The 20,831-nt window shown below is 39.8% G+C and overlaps 1 protein-coding gene across 1 annotated transcript in view; it reads left to right on the forward strand.

Annotated features, from left to right (window-relative positions):
- Positions 1-9,314: 9,314 nt before the first annotated feature.
- The window catches only part of STARD13 (StAR related lipid transfer domain containing 13), a 75,631-nt gene continuing 64,114 nt past the window's right edge, over positions 9,315-20,831 (forward strand). The window contains exon 1 of the mRNA XM_053456362.1: positions 9,315-9,438. Coding sequence (XP_053312337.1) covers positions 9,315-9,438 — 124 coding nt within the window. The remainder of the gene's footprint in view (positions 9,439-20,831) is intronic.

Genomic DNA, 20,831 nt, shown 5'->3' on the forward strand with positions numbered 1-20,831 from the left:
GAGCTGCGGCAAGAGGTATCCAAGCTAAAACTCAAACTTACGACGTTAGAGGACCTCTCCAGAAGACATAACATTAGAGTAAGGGGTATTCCGGAGAAAGTAGGTACTGAAAGCTTACGGGACTTCATATAGGAGCTCTTCCAGGCCAAAACAACTCTGGACCTAGACAGAGCATACCGGATACCCAAGCCAAGTTCAGTAACTGGAGAAAATCCAAGCGATTTCCCTGCCCAAGTACACTTTTACCACATTAAAGAAAAATTGATGAAAGCAGCACAAAATCAACAAAATGTATTATCATTTTTTGACAATATACCTATCAGTCCTTACACTCCAAAAAATGGGAGTTTGCCCCCATTACTCAGGCCCTGAGACACCATGGCCTCCACTGTAGGGGGGACTACCCAGTTAAACATGCTCTTTAATCATAGACAGACATTGGCTAAAGGGATTTGTAGGAAACAGATGGGAATTTGATTTTTATTATATACTGGAGACAAGAAGGTGTATTTATGTACTTTAGGAGATAGTTTGTCTTTGGGCCCCAAACCCTATTTGGTAAATTTAAATGTTGAAATACTTTAAAGTGGTAATTAACAAATTTCATAAAGAGGAGGGATATCTATGAAAAAATATGATCATTATTTATTTTTATTTATTATGTAAACCTATTTTTGGATGACATTTTTTTAGTGAGATCTGAAAATATATACAATCTACAATACAGCAGCTTTTTGACACATTATTAGAAATATAATTCACATAATTTTGGTTTTGATAACATTTTTTTCTTTACCTTTTTTCTTTCAATTGATAGATGCCAAGAAGCACTATCACCCACTTTTCCTTTCCCACAGTCAGTAGAACTTTAATCTTAATACGTAGTTAGTGTCACATGTCCAAGTGTAAGTAGCTGATAGGCTTCTTTCAACACGTCTGCCCTATTGTTACTTTCTAGTGACACATATATTATCCTTATGACTGGCGTTGTGGAAAGTGGTAAATGCAGAATCCCTTCATATATTTATAATTAGGAGCCCACAGAAATGTAAAGGGTCCACCCAGCTATCATTGCATATTGTAATGTATATTTCTGCATGTGATGGCCGGAGTGTGCCTTTAACCTTTAAGTATTCATTGAACATGTTTTCATACAATATCCTTCAGATGTGTTATTAATGGTCCAGTGCAGATAATACCATAATGCGGCTTTTTAGAGCTTACTACACGCTTATAAATGTTTCATATGCTTGTTCACGCTATGTTCTGATTTGCTTTTGATAAACTCACATTTTACGCTAGTGACCTATTTTCCCCATAATGTTTCATGCAGAATAAATAAAAAGATTTATTCATGAAAACAATGAAATCTGAAAGTTAGAAAGTTAGAATAACTATTTTATTATTAGTCATATATGGTGCAGAATATTTTAAAATGAACTCATGAAAACAAGGTAGCCCAACCAGAGATGGCAAAGCCATTATTAGTATAGCAAAGATGGATCTAAATTATATATATGTAAAATAGTTGTCCAGCCCACACGGCATGTTATGTGCCAACAGACATCCCTATAGCAGGAAAGAGCCTGGGTGCAAATGCTTGTGTGTGTAATATAGAGGTCTATAACCTGCGTTCCTTATCTCCTCATCTATGCTAAACATCTTAATCTTACCAGTATTCGCATAGGAATCACTTTGCTCAGCTTTACAAATCCATGTACTGCTTCTAACATCTGTGTTTTATATGTTATTTATTCCTCTTTATAAATACTTGTTATGATTAGTGCTTTCTGCGATGAATTTAATGATGCATCCAAACACTATGCCTGATGCATTACATTACCGTTTATAGAGCGTCAGCAGATTCCATAGCGCAATTACAATAGGGAGAGTTAGAATTAACCATAACATTAAAACTGGCAATATGCAAAACTGACAATAACACATGTCAAGACATACTGGTACAGAAGGGGAGAGGGTTCTACTCTTGCGAGCATACAACCTATTAAAAAAATTGTCTGTTGGAAGAAGACATCGGGTATTTGGTAATTTTTAATGGTGCTTTGTCTCCTCAAACGGGCTATGACTGTAGGCATGTGTTGCGTTCCCATATAGATGGTAATTCATGATATCTAAGGCTCAAGGCCAATGGATTGCCAGCCTAGTAGTCACTAACATACAAAAGAAAATGAGGCTAAAGCCTTTGAAACAGCTAGAACATGCTATGTATGAAACAGGATGTCATACACTGCCCATGCTTACATCAGAGGTCTTGTATGTTGCCATACATATTGGTCAATAATATGTTAGCCTATTAAACAGCATTACAAACAACCAAAACTCTGTCTGTCTCCAGAGCCATTGGTATCGGTTATATTTTTGAGAGCATTAGAATGTAAAGTTGATTGCAGCTTGTGTGATGTGTCAGATATTTTTTTTTAGACTTTTTGCCATAAAATGGAGTTGTCAAAATCATATCAAGGCATTTTCCTTCCGATATGAACAGCTAAGAATAGGTACCCTAAGCTCCGCTATCAGGAGTAAGGCAGTCAGGCTACAAATGCAATTGACATGAACGATACACACTGTCAAGTGGGATTGTAATAGTCATCACCAGAGCGTGGATCACCTAGAGCAGGCATGTCCAAACTTTTTTCGAACATGTGCAAGGGCCGACCATTTTGCCTGACATTCTTTGAACCATTAAAATTAAATGCAAATTAACTATTTTATGCAAAGTTTATTGTAAACGGCATACTTTTCATTTTGTGACTTGGATGACAAATCTAAACAGGTGTTACATCACTCTGCCTTTAATATCAAAAAACAGATCTATATTTGGGCAACTTATCTGTGGGGCCTTATCAGTCCGGAACGTGGGCCGCAATTGGCCCTCGAGGCCGGACTTTGGACATGCCTGACCTAGATCATTGCTTCACATGGATTCCAAGAAAACAATGACACATGTGTAACTAAAAAATGTAACCCCATATTTATTTGTCTTCACTTTGCCTGCATGAATACAGCTTTCCAGGAACGCTGGTTATCTACAATCTCGGAGCACAGAACACATCACAAGAAAATAGATTAGAGAAGGTGTTTTATTTGACTTCACTTGTCTCCTTGTTGAACACTCTCCATCATTCCTTTCACCTTATTTGTCTGCTTGTGAAAGACATGACAAGATATGGATAAAGCATTGCCTTTTTCATATTCACGTGTAGGTTTTTTGTTCAACTTGTGATATGTACACAAGAATTCTTATTCTCTATTTAGTTAAAGATGTTCATTGCAAGTAAGCCATTATTGTGATCGGTTTCAAAGGAGATTCCTTGCCCTGTTTGGAGAGCAAGTTCTGACTCGTATTACGAAATCAATCATAACTTATACATTTTATCACAATATCTATAGAAAACTATGTCAGCTGGTATTCATTTTATTATACGTGTCTGTTATCTCCTCACAAGTTTAGCAGCCTTTACATATATATATATATTCATAATAAATGTCCAACTGGTTCTAAACTGGCTCTCTCCATGAATTACACCAGGTATGATCTCAGTAAGTGCTGCTTCTTCTTGTGTCCCCCCTTATTTGGCCAAACTCTGAGACTGTTATACTGTATATTATATATGTTTCATGAGAAAAAAACACGTATACCAATTTCAATATAGACTTTACCCCTAGTTTGGTGAGAATTTTTTGCCAAACTGATGAAAAATGCCTTCTTTTTAAATTAGAACTTACCAAACTATTTACTTAAGAGATTGACATTTCTGCTCAATAAATCCAAATGAATAAACTAAAATACCTGTTTGGTTAAAATAATACACGTCACAATGCTATAGGAATGCATTGGACACTGATTGACTGACAAGTGCATCTGAATTATACTTTCAAATATGGAGTAGAAAGCCTTTTTAAATGTAGCTTCTCCAGGTGCCCAACTAGACTAAACACAGACAAGCTTCACTGAATTTCTGTGTACTTTCAATACACAGTCCCTCAGGGGCAACCCTTTTAACCTGGGATTCTCCTCGGCCAGGCTTGGGACCATCTCAGCTCAATGAACAACTGATTACTTTTGACACGGAACCTTCTGCCATCTCTGTGGGAAAGGTTGTTTGTTTTGAGAACCTTCTTTGCAGCAGGGTTTTGCACTTGATTAATTTACTTTTTTGAGATGATATCAGTGGTTTCAAGCTGAGTCCTGACTGATGACAATGAAGATGCAGCTCCACAGCTGAAATGTAGAATAAGCAGACTGAGCTCTCATGTTCAGCTTTTAGAAGTTGCAATATACTTTTGTGGAACCTAGTAGGTTCAGGGACACTAAGTGACCCTTTCAAGTTCAACTGAGAATTATCACCTGAAAGGGAAATTGTGCCAACCTCAAGATTATGGAACCTCCCAGGGGATACCTCAAAATAATTCCAATTGCCACATTGGCATACCCTCCACAAACACCCCCTTCCACCGAAGCAGCACCACTCTTCTGACACTTCTCACTGCCACCTCCCTAGTGGAGGAATATATACAATTGTATTGGATGGTTGATTCAAAACCCAGTCTTGTAAAGAGTAATGTATGGACTGTTGTTATAGAGAAGGCTGTTGATGTTTGATATGTCTGTCTGTAGAGATTTAATTGGTGGGTTAGGTCCTAGAAGAAATCATAGCCTGCTATGTCTGGGTTTTTTAAAGGGTGTGAGTTTTGGTGGGTGCTGGTACCTGTACTTAAAGTGCACTGTTCTCAGCCTACAAAAGAAATAAGAAGACCTCCCTATTATGTTGACTCAGAGACAGGGGTGAGCCTGGGGTCACTGGCGCTGGGTGCAGTGCTTCCTTGGCACTCTTATCGGTAGGCATAGCTATAACATTGATGCTGCCCTCAGGATAAAACACCTTGGACATTGCAACAGATAGTACTCGAGGTATCGAAGGCATCATCTGAGACTCGCCAAGCTTGCTGTCACAAGACGTTACGCGACGGCATTGCAGACAAGAACCAGATCCTGACCTGGGGAACACTCACATTAAAAGACACACCTAAACACACTCACACACACACACAGACACTCACACTAACACACACTTCCATATCTGATTACTCATACACACACACACCCAGACACCTACACTCACACACCCAAACACACTTACATATCCCTAGACACACGCACACACTAACATACCAACAATTACAATAGCATACCGCAAACACACTTACAATAGCATACTGAGACAAACGCATATACACAATAACATACCCAAACACACAAAATTGCATGAGTGGGTTAAAATACAGTGCAGTCCCATTGATTCAGCTGTTTGGTAAGCAATATAGCCATGAAAAATTAGATAGGCTTAAATTAGACTGGCAAAACTTTGGGCACTTTGACATAGTGGCGGGCTAAGCAATATATGGCCATATAGTGTGAGGGACTCACTTACCCTTCTTGAGCCTATTCTTTAATCTAGCCATACTACAACTGCAGGATCACGCAATGGTCCATGCCCCCTACACTCTGTACAGCTTCTTAACTGCTCAGTTCTGTGCTCCCTGCATGCCACTCTGCCTCATGCACTCTAACACTATATGCAGACACACACCCAGTCTAACACCATACGCTACCACTATACACTGACACTCGAACAACACACTGCTTGTGGAAACTCTACTCAGTCTAATACTGTATACTGACACACACTCACTCTAACACTGGCATACCACATTGTACATTAACACACATAGTATTGATCCAAGGAGAAATCTGACTGCCATTTTGGGGTCAAGAAGGAATTTTTTTCCCTGGTAAGTGCAAAATTGGAAAGAGCGAAGCCGGGGTTTTTTGCCTTCTTTTGGATCAACAGCAACAAATTAACAGATATAGGAAAGGCTGAACTTGATGGACGCATGTCTTTTTTCAGCCTATGTAACTATGTAACTATGTAACACACTCACTCAACACATTCTAACACTGTACCCTGACACACACATGCACAGTTTAACACTGTACACTGACCCCCCACATACATGCTCATTCTTACATCCCACACAGTCTGGCATTCTACACTAACACACACTCACTCATTGAAGCACCGTGCACCGACACTCCCCTCACATACATGGACACCATATGCGGACACATACAGTCCAACACTTCACTTGCATACAGCATGATAATAAGGGTGATGGAAGTTGCAGTGGCAATCTATATTTTATATTGATATTTTGTATTTGTCTTTAGCATAATTATTATTATTAACACCTTCTTATGTGTGCCTACTATGTGATATATTTTTTATTTGTATATATATATATATATATATATATATACATATATATATATATATATATATACACTAACTATAACAAGAATGAGTCCCAAGCACTTAAATCCTGTAAGTGTTCAATTATTTTCCAGCGTTCTCATTTTGTCTCAGTTCAGTGAATCAAACTGTAGTGTCATATAAACAATCCCGCCGCATTCCCCTGGCTGCCTGATTTAGCATTGCCATTAGGTTAAAGACATTAGCGGAAGAAAAGGAAGCTAGGAAAGGTATGCTGCGTATAAGCAGATTAAGCAGATGTTTAGGCCACTCTTTGACTTGTAGTGACCCAAAACACTCCATCCAGAACTGGACAGTTATGTTGCATTCATTAGATTCTTCTTAACTAATCCACACACCAAAATAACCCAAATGTTTGAGAATTAAAAAAACGGTAAAAATAGATAAATTCGGTATAATTTAGCACAATTATAACTACCTGCCGCATTAGGCATACCGTTATTAGACCTGCTGAATGTCCAAACCCTTCCCTGAAATAATTATTTAATCATGTCAGAGATGCCCTCATTCGTAATTTTTTCAGGGAATCTTTAATTGCCATGTGACAAAAAATCAGGCACAGATAGGCTACTGTCATTAAAACAAAAAAAAAAGGTGCGTTCTATCTAAATCTACAGAGGAAAGAATAAAATGTCAACTGTATAGTCTTCTTTGACAAGGCCGTTTTTAATACTAGTATTACATGAAAAATAGTGTTTTAGGGTTAAAACTAATTTAGTTTTTACATAATGCTTTCAGAGAGGTGGCTATTAACCATCTGTATGTGTTCCAGCTCCGTTAGCTCAATCTACTATCCAAATACCATGATTTATCATACTTCTCAAACACTTAAATGGGTCAGTCTTAATCACCTAGCCTTCTGACTAACGAAAGTCCATGGAACAAAGGATTTATTACCAAAAAGAATCACCTTAGCGTGGTGTTTGAGCAAAATATCACATGGCTACCTACAAAACATTTACTGGAACAAAATTAAATGAAACCCACTTTTCTTCAGTGCTAAGCTACATTGTTGTATACATCATTACATTTAAAGCTCACAGAAAAAGAGATCACAAATAATGGAACATACCTCCCTAACCCTAAGGAATGGAGTTTTGGACAAAGTTTCAGGACACTAGATATAAAATAACCAAAGGGAAATAAACCGTATCAAGAATTTTGGCCCAATGATTTGCTTGTACATGTCGTGTTTCATGCCGCATTTGGCATGATATGTGGCTGTGATAATCATGACCTGTTTCCCTGGGCCAGTTTCTCCTTTTTTTTGTCAGGGGAACATTGTTAGGCCACGCCCACTCCATCTTCACTAAAGGCTGTCAGGAGCTAGACCCGCCCCTACCTGCAGTCAGCTCCACCCCTTCACAAAGCTGCAGGTAGCCTATCCCAGGAAATTGATAGGTGTGATGATAATCATTTTTTTCATGTTTTTTGTTCTGGTTACATAAATAATATTCTTTGCTAAAGAGAGACTCATTTTTTTATGATCTGTAAAACCTAAAGCCAGCCATAGCCAAATACTGTGTAACAATATTTTCAGAAACGCTATATTGTATAGTGAAAACAACATAAAAATGGCTACTTTAAGGGCTACAAGGGCATAGTTGCCAACTGTCCCAATTTTCCACAGGTAGTTATAAGGGAGTGTGTCCCAGTACTTCAGTGTCCCACAATATCGGCAGTTGTGGGTTTCGGGTGCAGGTCCGTTTTCTCAAACCAGTCCAAAATTATGGGAGCACAAGGTCTGTAACTTGAAACCTCTGCTTCAGAGCTCCCTGACACTGTGTGATGGCGAATGATGCTGAGCGCCAGTATATGACGTCATATTGGGGGATGAAGGCTGGCTCGTGTGGTCAAATCCAACAGACGAGCTCAAATTGCTGAAAAAGTTAATGCTGGTTCTGAGAGAAAGGTGTTGTGTATGGGGCTGACCAGTCAGGGCGCCCATGCTGACTCTTGTCCACTGTAGAAAGCTCCGCAAGCAAAAGAACTGGAACACAGAGCAACGGAAGAAGGTGGCCTGGTCTGGGGAATTACGTCTTTTCTTCATTGGAGAACACATGGCACCAGGATGCATTATGGGAAGAAGCCAGGCTGGCTGTTTGCAGTTCCTCCAAATCACAACTGTCCTGAGAAAACCAGGATAGTTTGGAGGTATGATATGCTGTTTCTGGCTCAGGTCTGGTGTGCAATCCTGCCACAACTGAGAGCCAAGCCAGTGATTTTCCTCTAGAAGCCTGACACGTCTTACCAAAGATCCAAAACCAGCAGCATTTATACGACTATAATGCATTACAGAGGAAAATGTAACTTCACTGTGCACCTAATGTACCGTTATTTATATACAAAATAAACTAATACAAAACAAACATCCTAGGAGTATATTTTCAGTGTTGGGTCAAAGTAAAGGTATCATAATTGTTAAAGCTATTTTGTTGAGTTTTATTCACAATGTGTGTATTAATTCTGCTACACAATATGAAGGTGAAAACCTCTTTAGGTGTGCAGAAGACCAGTATAGCTCCTCCATTGCCATGAAATGGTTACAGCTAAAAATAGGCATTCAACCTCTGCTTCTGTTTGGAGAGATAATGTAAGTCAATAAAGGGAGTAGCATGGCTTGCAAGGTAAGTGAAGGAGAAAGAGGAGCACCGCTTCCCCATGTGATACAGCAGACTCAGGGAGGAGAGCTGAATTACCGTCCATCTGCTCCTGGACTGTGTCTGTTCTTCTAGGGGAAGGGAGGCTGCTGGTGTAAGGGAGACCCGGAGAGGGCAGGGGGAGGGAGGAGAGGAGAAAGTGTCAGCAGGAGATGAAGTGTGGGCTCCTTCTGCACAGCAATGCTTTGGAGAAGTGCTGGCTGCTGGTAGTAGGAGCACTGCTGGGAATCCCTTTTTACAGATCCGAGCCTCAGTTTGCAGTACTTTGGAGGAAGGGGGTCGTAATGCTTTGGGATTTACAATGACAAGCAAGAGGAGATCAGCCAGATTTGTCCTCAGGAGGTCTCTGAGCGAGCAGTTAAAGGACTCCACTACCAAAGCCTGGGACCTGCTGTGGAAAAACATCCGAGAGAAGCGTCTAGCAGGTGAGGAGCAGGCAGCTCGCTTTATTTTATGCTGTGTTGGCATTTCATTTCTATGACTTGGGATGGCTGCTCTCTCAGCTCTTGATGCAGGATGCACAGTGACAAGGTGACTGCAGATGACTCCTGTAATCATCACTTGCAATGCAGACTCACCATCTCGCTGCAAGGTGTCCTTGAGATGTTAAACTTCATGTCTTCAGCTCTGCAGCGCTCAACATCCAGCAGAATGCTAATGTTCTATTAATGTGCTTCCAGCCAATCCTGGCACGTGTGTGTATGTATGTATTGTATGTATGTACATGTGTGTATATATATATATATATATATATATATATATATATATATATATACATATTCACCTACAAACAGGCACAGTCTGGTTGAGAATGATGGGAGTTGTAGTCTGCACCAGTGGAATTGTTAAAGGGTTACATGACCCAAGTACATTGGCCTCCTGCATGCCATTGATATACACTCTATATGAACTGCAGTCATGATAATTAACCAATGCTTCTGCCTGCCAGCTGGGCATGATGAGAGTTGCAATGCTTATCACCCTGGCTTGCTAGAGGTTTCATACACATGTCTTATCAGTCATTTAAAAAAAAGCAGAAACCTGTTCATGTTTTTCTTGTGTTAACAACACAAATGCTATGAAGTAGGTAGTATTTTGGTGACCTTGTGCACTCAGCAGTGTGTACTTTTCCCTTGATCTCCAGCCAAAGAACACGTGGATGTGGGCTTGCAAGTTTTTTGGAGCCATCATTTGTAATAATTAATTTGAGAACAATATACATGCACATTTGCCCCGAATTTAGACTATTAAGACGTGGACATTAGTGTCCTGTAACTAATCGTGACGGTGTATAGCCACATACAATGCACACGTCACTGGCATGCCAGTCTCTGGGCTGAATCATTGTACTGGTTGTGACAGATTGCAGATCTTCTTGCAGCTCAATCTTAATATTAATGCACAGAATTCATAAGAAAAGTGCGACTGATCTGCTGCAGAAACATTTATAATGCATTCACAACTAAAAACACATTATTATTGACAATGATTGTCCATAGTTTTCATTTGTTTGTTCATTTTTAACTTTTTGTAGGTATCCTGAAATACAAGGGATTCATGAGGACAATATGTTAGAAACCTTCAGATAGTTGATAGGAGTGGTGCTGCACTAGCAAACGATATATGCTTAGCTGGTTCTTTGCATGTATATATAAATGCACATCCAAACATTTATATAAATGAAATCTAACAGGAATATGTCCAAAACCAATCCCTTTTTAGGATGCGGAGACATGCAGATAAGGTGATATGTGATGTTCTGTATTTATTTCCTTAGCTGCTGTTACGTGTGCTCCCTATGCCTGCTAATTTACATACATAGCTATATGTATGTGTGTGTGTATGTAACAGCTTAATGTCCCTGACACCCCCATTAAAGAAGAATGCATATTAATGTACCCTGTGAGTATGCCCCACTGAGCCAGCGCTGGAGCTGACGGGAGGTAAGTATATCACGCGCAGGGAGATTATTTGGCTGATCACATCTCCATGCAAAAGAGCTGGGGCGGGGGGGGCGAGGCAAATGCATTTGCTAGAAGAACACCAGGGACCATGCAGCCATCGTATGCATTAAATCGCTTGAGTATCCTTTTAATTTAATTGCTAGTTTACTAGACTGGCGTTTAAAAGTCGTCTGGCCTAGTAGTAGTATACTGTTGTTAGCATCCACCAGGCAGCTGCTGGTTACATTATTACCTGAGCGGCCTTGGAGGTGTGTGGTAGGGGTTATTGGGCGTACTATACGTAGCGGTCTATAAAGCAGTGAAAATGCTTACAACAGCTGCCCTTTGGGCCCCATCAATACTCACCATAGCCCTGGGGAGGTCTGCGCACCTGCCATCACAGACCTTGCTCCCTTGCTTCCTGTGCGCTCTTGCTGTTGGAGAGCACCAGGATATGACATCATATAACAGGGGCGTCCAGCCTGCGGCCCTTCAGCTGCTGCAGGACTACATCTCCCATCCTCCCAGCCCCTTAGCTGAAAGAGCATTATGGGAGATATAGTCCTGCAGCAGCTGGAGGGCCGCAGGCTGGACGCCCCTGTCATATAACAACGTAAAGCAACAGGAAGGAGTCTCCACAAACCTTCACTCAGGTGCAGTTGGGCTGGAGAGTGGCCTTTAAATACAGCCCTGACAGTCATAGTGTGTAGTCCTCCTCTATAAAGTGCAGCCTCCCCGGCGTAATCCTTGAGATCTGTCATGGGATGAATGTTTATTATTTCTAAATTTTAAAAACTATTTCAATAGGTTGTATTTATTTTGTGTATTTTGCCAACGCTTGCGTCATTTTCTTTATATATCAGCAAGTTGTGTAGTTTTAATGTGAAATCCACTCACTTTCCTGGCGGCTGCCTTCTGACACTGCAGGTTCGGCGTGCAGTATATTTTGTGCCATATTATATTATTGTGATTTTTGGACACTGTGACACATACCTTCCAAACATGCTGAGCTACTAGAAATTAGGAACGTCGGGGGAGAGGGACAGAGGATCCCAAAAGAGAGAAACCCGAGAGATATGATATATTGCCGAGAGGTGGTGGATTTAAGGTTCTGTTCCATCTACAAATAAAGGACAAGGGATAACTTGTCTTCTGTGCATTGCCAGCGCTCTGTGTGATTAATACATAATATTATAACTGCATAAGATACCTTAGCAAGCCGATAACAAGATTGTACGTGAGCTTTGTAGGAAAGCTATATAAAAAGTAAATTTGTATTTTTCCCAGTAGCAGTAGCAGTAGGATGACCATAAGGCAGGTTTTAATGCTCATTGCTTACGTCCGTAGTGCCTTTCTTTCAGGTGGCTGTAGTGAAAATCAGCTTTGGGCTGGCAAAATGGAAATTCTATCAGATACGACAGTTTTTTGTTATTTTGCGATATGTCTGATGCCAGCTCGTGCCGGTTTTGCTTTAGTGATCCTTGCAAAAATATTTTAACGTGACCAAAAATATTTTTGGATGCCATCTTTTGGAGTCCTTGGAAAAAAGGTACCTTCACTGTCACATCAAAGACCCCAACTCCAATAGGAGCTCACTTGCATGAGAAGGATTTTACAGCCATCGTGTTCTAGGAGACGCAAAGCTTTGCATCCTCTCTTTTTTGTGACGCATTACAAACATTGTAAGCAAAGAATTCAAGAATTAGATCTTCCCAACGAGCCCCCTGCCTCCCATTTTACTACAGCTTCTGGCACGGAAGTACGGAAGATCATGTGTGTTTTGTTTAGGCTGACAAAATAACAGATCAATATCCCAAATATGTGTTTAATCCCCAAATAAATACAACGTAGACCTTTCCCTAACATAGTACTTGACCTAGAGGATTTTTTAGAAGCAGCTTAGTGCAGACATTTGTTTAGAAATGTAAATGTATTTTGTATACAAGTGAATTTGAGAAACTCTGCTCAGATTGTTTTGGCCTGTGTTGTTACAGAGATTAACACATTAAGTGCTGTATGACGTCTTCCAAAGCACATCTATGGAAGACAAAGGGTTGCCGTGCGTAAAAACCTATCTGCCTCCATGTAAGGAATGAAGGTCACATTGATGGGGCCAGAACTAAGAATATACCAGTTTGTAAGTGGTGTGTTGGTTTTGTTTATCTTTTCATAAGATGATTTGAGGTTTTTTTTTCTGCCAGCAGGACATTCCTCTGGAGATTTTTACTCTTAGTCCTCTGTCAAACAGACCTCAGTTGCAGCTTGAGTGAACAGAGGACTTGGGCTGAATGCCCACAAGCAGCAGCCAAGCACTAAATGGAACTTTATTTAGATTACAATAAATTAAGTCTGACTTCCAGGAAAATGTGGCCACTTGTCAAGAACATTTTTTTTTCTATTGAAAGATGTGGGCTTTATCAGAACTAAACATTGTAAATAGCTTGTATCCCTCATTAATCTAATACGATATAAATATAACCACTTTGGGGATAGTAGTTGAGTATTGATTTATCAGGTTTTGACCACAGGGATCTAAAGCTAGAAGGTAGGTTGATTCCCATCAATTGGTAAGTTACAGTGTAGCAAACCCTCTCTTTTTAACATAAGATTCAGGATAGCTTTATTCCTTTACCATGCATGTTTAAATTCCCTTACTGTATTAGCCTCTACCAGTTATGATGGGAGGCTGTTTTATTTATCTACCACCCTCTCTAAAATTATACTGCAGAATATAGTCCCTGTATATGGCTATATGATAATACTGTGTACTCTCTAATGTAAAGGTGCAGTTCACTTAGAACAAACATTAATTACACACTCTAATATGCTCAGCAAATTAATCTTAGATTATCTGTCATTTTATTATTTTAATCACATTAAGACAATATAAAAACTTCTAAGAACCATTTTAAAATACGCAGCACAGAAAAGTACTCGGTTTTCACTGGTAACACACACATTTATATTAGAGTGTTTGTGGAAGTGTTATGTTACCATAGGTTACATGTATGACCCTACGATGTCATCATCAATACTAGTTTTCCAAATTGAAGAATTAAACATTGATCTGCAATATGCGTGTTTCAGTTTACAAGTTTTAACAAAGCTGAGGTGCAGCAGAGCATTGAAATAATGCAAGTTTTATTTGTTTTTCTATTACTCGTATCTCATGCAGTCATGTGCTATCATGATGTCTTCTGGCAGATTATCACTTACCATTAGTCAGTACAAATGAACCATAACAGTAGATTGCGGGGCCCTAGAGAAAGAGGTATTTTTGTAGTTCCGCCTATTTATCTGGTAGCTTAAATGCCTCTACTACAAAGGTCATCTTTCTTTTCTTCTTTATATATAATACATGGAATCAATATGTATATAAAAAGGAAAGTCAGAGCAGTCCTGATTGTTTTCTTGCCGTGATGCACTGGACTGGAAATGTGCCATGGAGGTTTACAGAAATGAACAGGCACTCTCCAGTCTTATGCAAAAACAAAGCATTAATTAATATCAACAAAAAGTGGTGGTCAATGTTTTCGCTAACCCATTGCAGCCTTTTATAAGACAAACTGGTGTTACAAGTAATAAATATATATAAATATATAAATATAATAAATATATATACTATCACATTCTAAATCACCCGACTCTTAGATTTCGAAATATCAATCTTTAATTGCCCATCGTGAAGATGTGCTTGCCAAATATGTTAACCAAATAGCTGCCATACCAGTTCTCATGAAAACCTTGACTTGTCATTATTTAAAAGTACACTTAATTGAGTAACCTGTGTTCAAGTAGGCATATCAACTATAATATACTGAAACTAAAAGCACTACTTGTGAGAATAGGAAGGAGTCCACTCTAGACTGTGTGACTTTTTTCCCTTCACCCTGAGACACTGAGATTTGAGCAGAATGGGATGCAAAAAAGGAACAACAAAGGAACCATATTGCTGAACACACTTTCAGCAATATGGAGGCTCTATACCAAAACAACTCCTTCCTGGACTTCCAGGTGTATTTTCTCCTATCACAGCTCATATACAGCACTCTGGCAGTGCTTCCTGGACTTTCAGGTGCATTTTCTCCTATCACAGCACTCTGGAAGTGGAAGGGTCACACGTGGTGTGTGGTGAATGCAGCCTCTCCTGCCAGCTATCATTGTGATATCATAATGTAAGCTATGTTTATTACACTGGATGTCCACACACAGAGTGCCATTTTGAAGAGCCATCACAAGACATCTGAGTTCCTGGCAAAGTGAACTGCAGAGTGTCTACTACCAGGCAAAGAGATTTGCAGAGCATCAGGATACTTGCAAGAGACCTGTGAACTCTATGAAGAGCACAAATATATATATATATATATATATATATATATATATATAACATCATGTTAAGATCAATCAACCCAAATAATACTTTTTTCTGTTTGTTGTTTAACCTCTTAGTGCCCAGAGGGAAGGGTAGTTTTTCAAGCCATGGTTCCCCAGAGGTTTCCTCCGGAAAAAGGGGGTTTTCCTCTCCTACTTGCTGAAGAACGACTCTTTGTGAGTCCAGAGGTAGCTCCTTTTTTGCCCCCCTGCATCATCCATACAATGTTTTACATAATAAAGCTTTGATTGTTCCCAGAATTATTGTTGTCTATGATTAATTTTTTTCAAAAACCTAAAAGGGATTAATGACCTGTGTTTAAAATATATTATTTCCTACTAGAAGGATGGTAGATAAAAGGAACAGCCTCCCAGCAGAAGTGGTAGGGGCTAATAAACATGCATGAACTAGTCATATGCTAATCATGAATAAAGACGAGAACAAGCACTGATGAATGTTTGAATCTTTAAATCATGAAAATAGATTTTGTCGGTCAGACCCAATAAAACTATCACATCCACATAAAACTGCCTGATTCATGTATCCACAGCCTTACCTTGTCCAGAGACTTTTCTTAGTGCCACCAATCATTCTGAGCTCATAAAAAAAGTATCTATGAAGGGGTTTGGTTCCTTAAGAGCCATTGATCCTTATGAAAAGCCCAAGGGTATATGCTATTGCTTTTTTCATTTATTCGTTTTGTTAATATTAATAATGCCCTGAGCAATATTGCTTTTTTCCCCACCATCTCTGTGGTCCTCGTAGCAAACATGTTGGCTATGCTTCCCTGTTTCCAAACTATTCTACCACTTGTTTTTGTGCCCTTTTGAGGACATTTACATGTGATGCACAGACTCAATCAGCGAAATGGTTAATCATTCTTTTTGCATCCTCCACAGCCTTACCTTGTCCATAGCCTTGACTTATAGCTCGCTGTACAAGCAGCCATGATATTACTACAGGGTAACTCAGGACAGCCCCTGCCCCTTATACTGCTGGTTGCCCTAGGTCAGATTCTATGTAGCGACTCACCAAATGTGTTAACCAAATGGCTCCAATTTCAGTCTCATGGAAACCTTGACTTGTCATTATTTAAAAGTACACTAATTGAGCCACCTGCATTCAAGCAGTCAACAATAACATACTGCAAGCAAACCCTGAGAGTTCCCAGCTATGCTGATGCTTAAAACAAAAACAGCTTGACTGCCCTTTAACTGTACCACTGTGTAAAGGATGAGTTAGGACAATTACAGCATCCCATTAATCCCTCTGTAAATTAAAGTTATTATTTAATTACACATTTTAACCTAGGTCATTACTTTTTTCATTTATGTATGATGAAAATTTAAAATTGCTGACAAGTTGCAAAAATTGCATTTACCCTTAAAACAAAAGCAATCTGTGAAATTAAGAGCCTAACAATTCCCGTCTAGTGGTCTTAATTGTAGGGAAAAAAAGCTATCTTTTGCTGTTGATGCGTACTGACAATTATTTTTCTTAAAGGAATCATCATATATTTAACATAAAAAATATTTTTCTTACTGCCCATATAGTCACTGAAAAACATTTTATTCATAAGAAACCATATGGTTGCTGCTCCTGTGATATCCACTAGGTGCCACTGTAAGTGATTGGATATTATGAATCTTGCACAGCTTTTTATTGATAAAGGCAAAGCATGGTATTCTGTTAGCCACAGAAAGAAGAGCAAACTTGGTAAAGATGATACCTTTGTTGGTTAACTAGCGTATAGTAAATTACAAGCCTTTGGAAATATCTAGGTCACTTCTTTAAGCATGTTAATGTAATATATCTTAACAAGAGACCTAGATAGTTTTGAAAGCTTGCAATCTATTATATTACAGCTAGCCAAAAATGCATAATTTTTAATAAATTTGCTCTATAGCTTTTAATTCTATGCCTTTCTTGCATCTCTAACTACTAGTTATAGGTGGTGCAATAATATAATCAGACACAGATTCCTCATAAAATGATATCATGAGCAACATGTGATTTATTGTTGACTTATTAAATTAAAACTGAGCTCTCCGTCGGCTGCATGTATTCTAACACCCCTTTACCCAATTATATACTTATATGTAGGTAACACCTCGCTTTGCCACCACTCCCATTTTTCAAAGGGGTAGACCAGAATCTTTGTCTTGCAGTAAGATATATTTTATTTGCCACATGGCCCTTAATGCAGTGAAACTTTGTTATGCCCCTTCCAGCCTGAAGCCTCAGTGAGTCCCGTTGATGTGTATGGAGTATCTGTATGATGTAGTATGAGCGAGTATAGGAATGTTTGAGGGAAAATATAAGAAACATTACTACATTTATTAGGATGTTTACTGATATGAAATCGCACTGTTCTTTTAAAAGTTTGTTAGGTAAAGATTGCTAAAAGTTGGTTATCATTAGAATATCTTCTTGAGACTGGATTACTGTATTTAATTTGTCAGCGGATGTGCTCTGACATTTTATACAAAACTATTATGAATTAGTGACGTTGAAAATAATGACTAAATCTTCACAGAATCCGCAGATGTATGATGCAAAATCCTTTTCAGTTTATGTTTATTATATGTTTACTGTGTAAAAAAAAATAAACTCCAATAAATTGTCAGTAAGTTATTTTTTTTTATAGTTTTAAAAGTTTATAAATATAAGCCCTAATATAAATATTGAAAGTTTTAAAATGAATAAATTAAATGTATAAATAAATGTAATTAACAATTGGACAGAAACTGAATGATGTATATTAATGTAACAATTCCAATTACGTATGCAACTTTGGGCCTTTCTTTAAATATAGAATCTTGAACTAGAAAAGAGGAACTATTTGCTGAAGCGTGTAATTAAAAGAGCCGCAATTTATGTTTCGTACCGACTCAAAAAAACATGTGTAGGCAACAATGCACAACAATTGAGCTTGAATATTGGTGTTAGGGTGGAGTAAGAAGAAATAGAGCGTCAGGCGTAGGCAGAGCTCCAGTCAAGCTCCTCTACTTTTGTCTCATGTGAAAGCCCTAAAATCGTCACTCTGACCCGTGCTTAGTCTGTCGTATGGAGAAACCTTTATTGGCTGTGTCTGTGATACACGCTTTGATGTGTAAATATATATTGATTATGGTCGTGTTGGGGGTCTTTGCACTAAATAATTACTTGGCACAAGGGTTGAGCATTTCAAATCCCTGCCGTCACTCTCCATTTTGTAGGGCAAACCTCAGTAAGCCTCACCAAACGTCCCTGTCTGAATATGCCACATCTCAAGTGCCCCATTTTATTTGCCTGGTTTGTGGTCACTAACATGCGTAACTCCCGCATTTGTAGGCAATGGGGATCATAGACCGTTTGGGGAGTGTTAAAGTTGTATGAGGAACAGGATTCTCTAAAGTATATGAGAAGGCATGAAAGCAAATATAAAATTATTCTTTACATTTGAGGCCTAGACAAATTCTCAGTCTAAAGGGCTTTCTTGAGTATTGAGTCACTGCTAACCACAGTTCTGTCACGGGACAGTCACACCGTCTCCCACATATCTATGATTCACTTTGCATGGCTTTCTTCTCCATATTAATTTGCGTAGAATTATCCACTTTTTGTTTACTTCCAAGTGTAAATGTTTCTCTGTTTTATAAACCAAACTGAAAATGTTTATAAACTGTAAATGGACCATACCCAGCGCATTTCCTTATGCAGCTTCCTGTTTATAACCTGTGTAACATCCAAGCAAATGTACTTTAGCCTAAGCCATACATGTGCATGCCATGTTAAATGCCACTGGTGGCTTCTAAGTACGTATAACAATATAAGACCTTGTGTCCAGTTGGTATCTGCTAAACTTATATACACATTTTCTTTGACTTTCGTTTCTATTCATAGAATATATTCTATATATATAGAATGTTCTAAAAGATAAAACAGTGCAACGTTTGTTCCTGGAAGATATTTAAACATTTGTGAATTGGGCCTAATACTTAGACAATTTTAAAATTGAGAATGCAAACGGAATATACTGAGGCAGGAGTGGGGGAATTGCTGGGTTTATTCAAACTCCAAAGTATGAGCTCACAGTTGCAATTGTCATTCATTTATTAAGTGCCATCTTATTTTAGTGCAGGGGTGGGGAACGTCTGGCCCGCTGGCCGTGTAAGGCCCTATGATTCATTTGGTCTGGCCCACGGGGCAAAAGGGGCAGCAACCATTACAACCTAGCCACTCTAGGGGGCCAGGCTACCCCTGTGATCACTTCTGCAGGGGGCCCGCTGCACAGTGTGTGTGAGCAACGTCTATTATACTGCCAAAAGAATGCTGTAACCCAGCGGAGTCATGTCACCATAGGTTATGAAGGAATATTTGTGAATGAGTATATGCAAATTAGGGCTGCAACTAACGATTATTTTAATAATCGATTAGTTGGCCGATTATTTTTTCGATTAATCGATTAATCGGATAAAAAAAATGAATGTAAATTTTTCATTTATTTAAAATAATTTACTAAACAAATGATGTTAAATACAAACATCAGAATAAAAAAACTTTGATAATACATTTCTTGTCTTTATTTCCCAACCAGCCCCCCAATATATGCACATTTGAGCCCAGGCTTGCTACGCTGCCTCCCAGACATGCCACGCTGCCTCCCCACATATGCCACGCTGCCTACCACAGCACTCCACGCTGCCTCCCACATATACCACACCACACTGCCTCCCACATCTGCCACTCCACGCTGCCTCCCACATCTGCCACGCCACGCTGCCTCCCGCATATGCCACGCCACGCTGCCTCCCACATATGCCACTCCACGCTGCCTCCCACATATGCCACTCCACGCTGCCTCCCACATATGCCACTCCACGCTGCCTCCCACATATGCCACTCCACGCTGCCTCCCACATATACCACTCCACGCTGCCTCCCACATCTGCCACGCCACACTGCCTCCCACATATGCCACACCACGCTGCCTCCCACATATACCACACCACGCTGCCTCCCACATATGCCACTCCACGCTGCCTCCCACATATACCACTCCACGCTGCCTCCCACATATACCACTCCACGCTGCCTCCCACATCTGCCACGCCACGCTGCCTCCCACATCTGCCACTCCACTCTACCCCCCACATGCCACTGTGCCTGATACGCCTTATACCCCCTGAAACACCACTCCATCCTCCCCAGACATGCCACCCTGCCCTCCCCACATATGCCACGCCATGCTGCCTCCCACATCTGCCACTCCACAATGCCTCCCACATATGCCACGCTGCCTCCCACATCTGCCACTCCACGCTGCCTCCCACATCTGCCACTGTGCCTGATACGCCTTATATCCCGATACCCCACTCCATCCTCCCCAGACATGCCACCCTGCCTCCCAGACATGCCACTTCTCTACCCCCAGATATGCCACTCTACCCCCAGATATGCCTTATACACCCTGATACACCACTCCGTCCTCCCCAGACATGCCACACTGCCCTCCCCACAT

The sequence above is a fragment of the Spea bombifrons genome, chromosome 2, assembly GCF_027358695.1.
Source record: "Spea bombifrons isolate aSpeBom1 chromosome 2, aSpeBom1.2.pri, whole genome shotgun sequence".
In the NCBI taxonomy this organism is placed as follows: Eukaryota; Metazoa; Chordata; class Amphibia; order Anura; family Pelobatidae; genus Spea; species Spea bombifrons.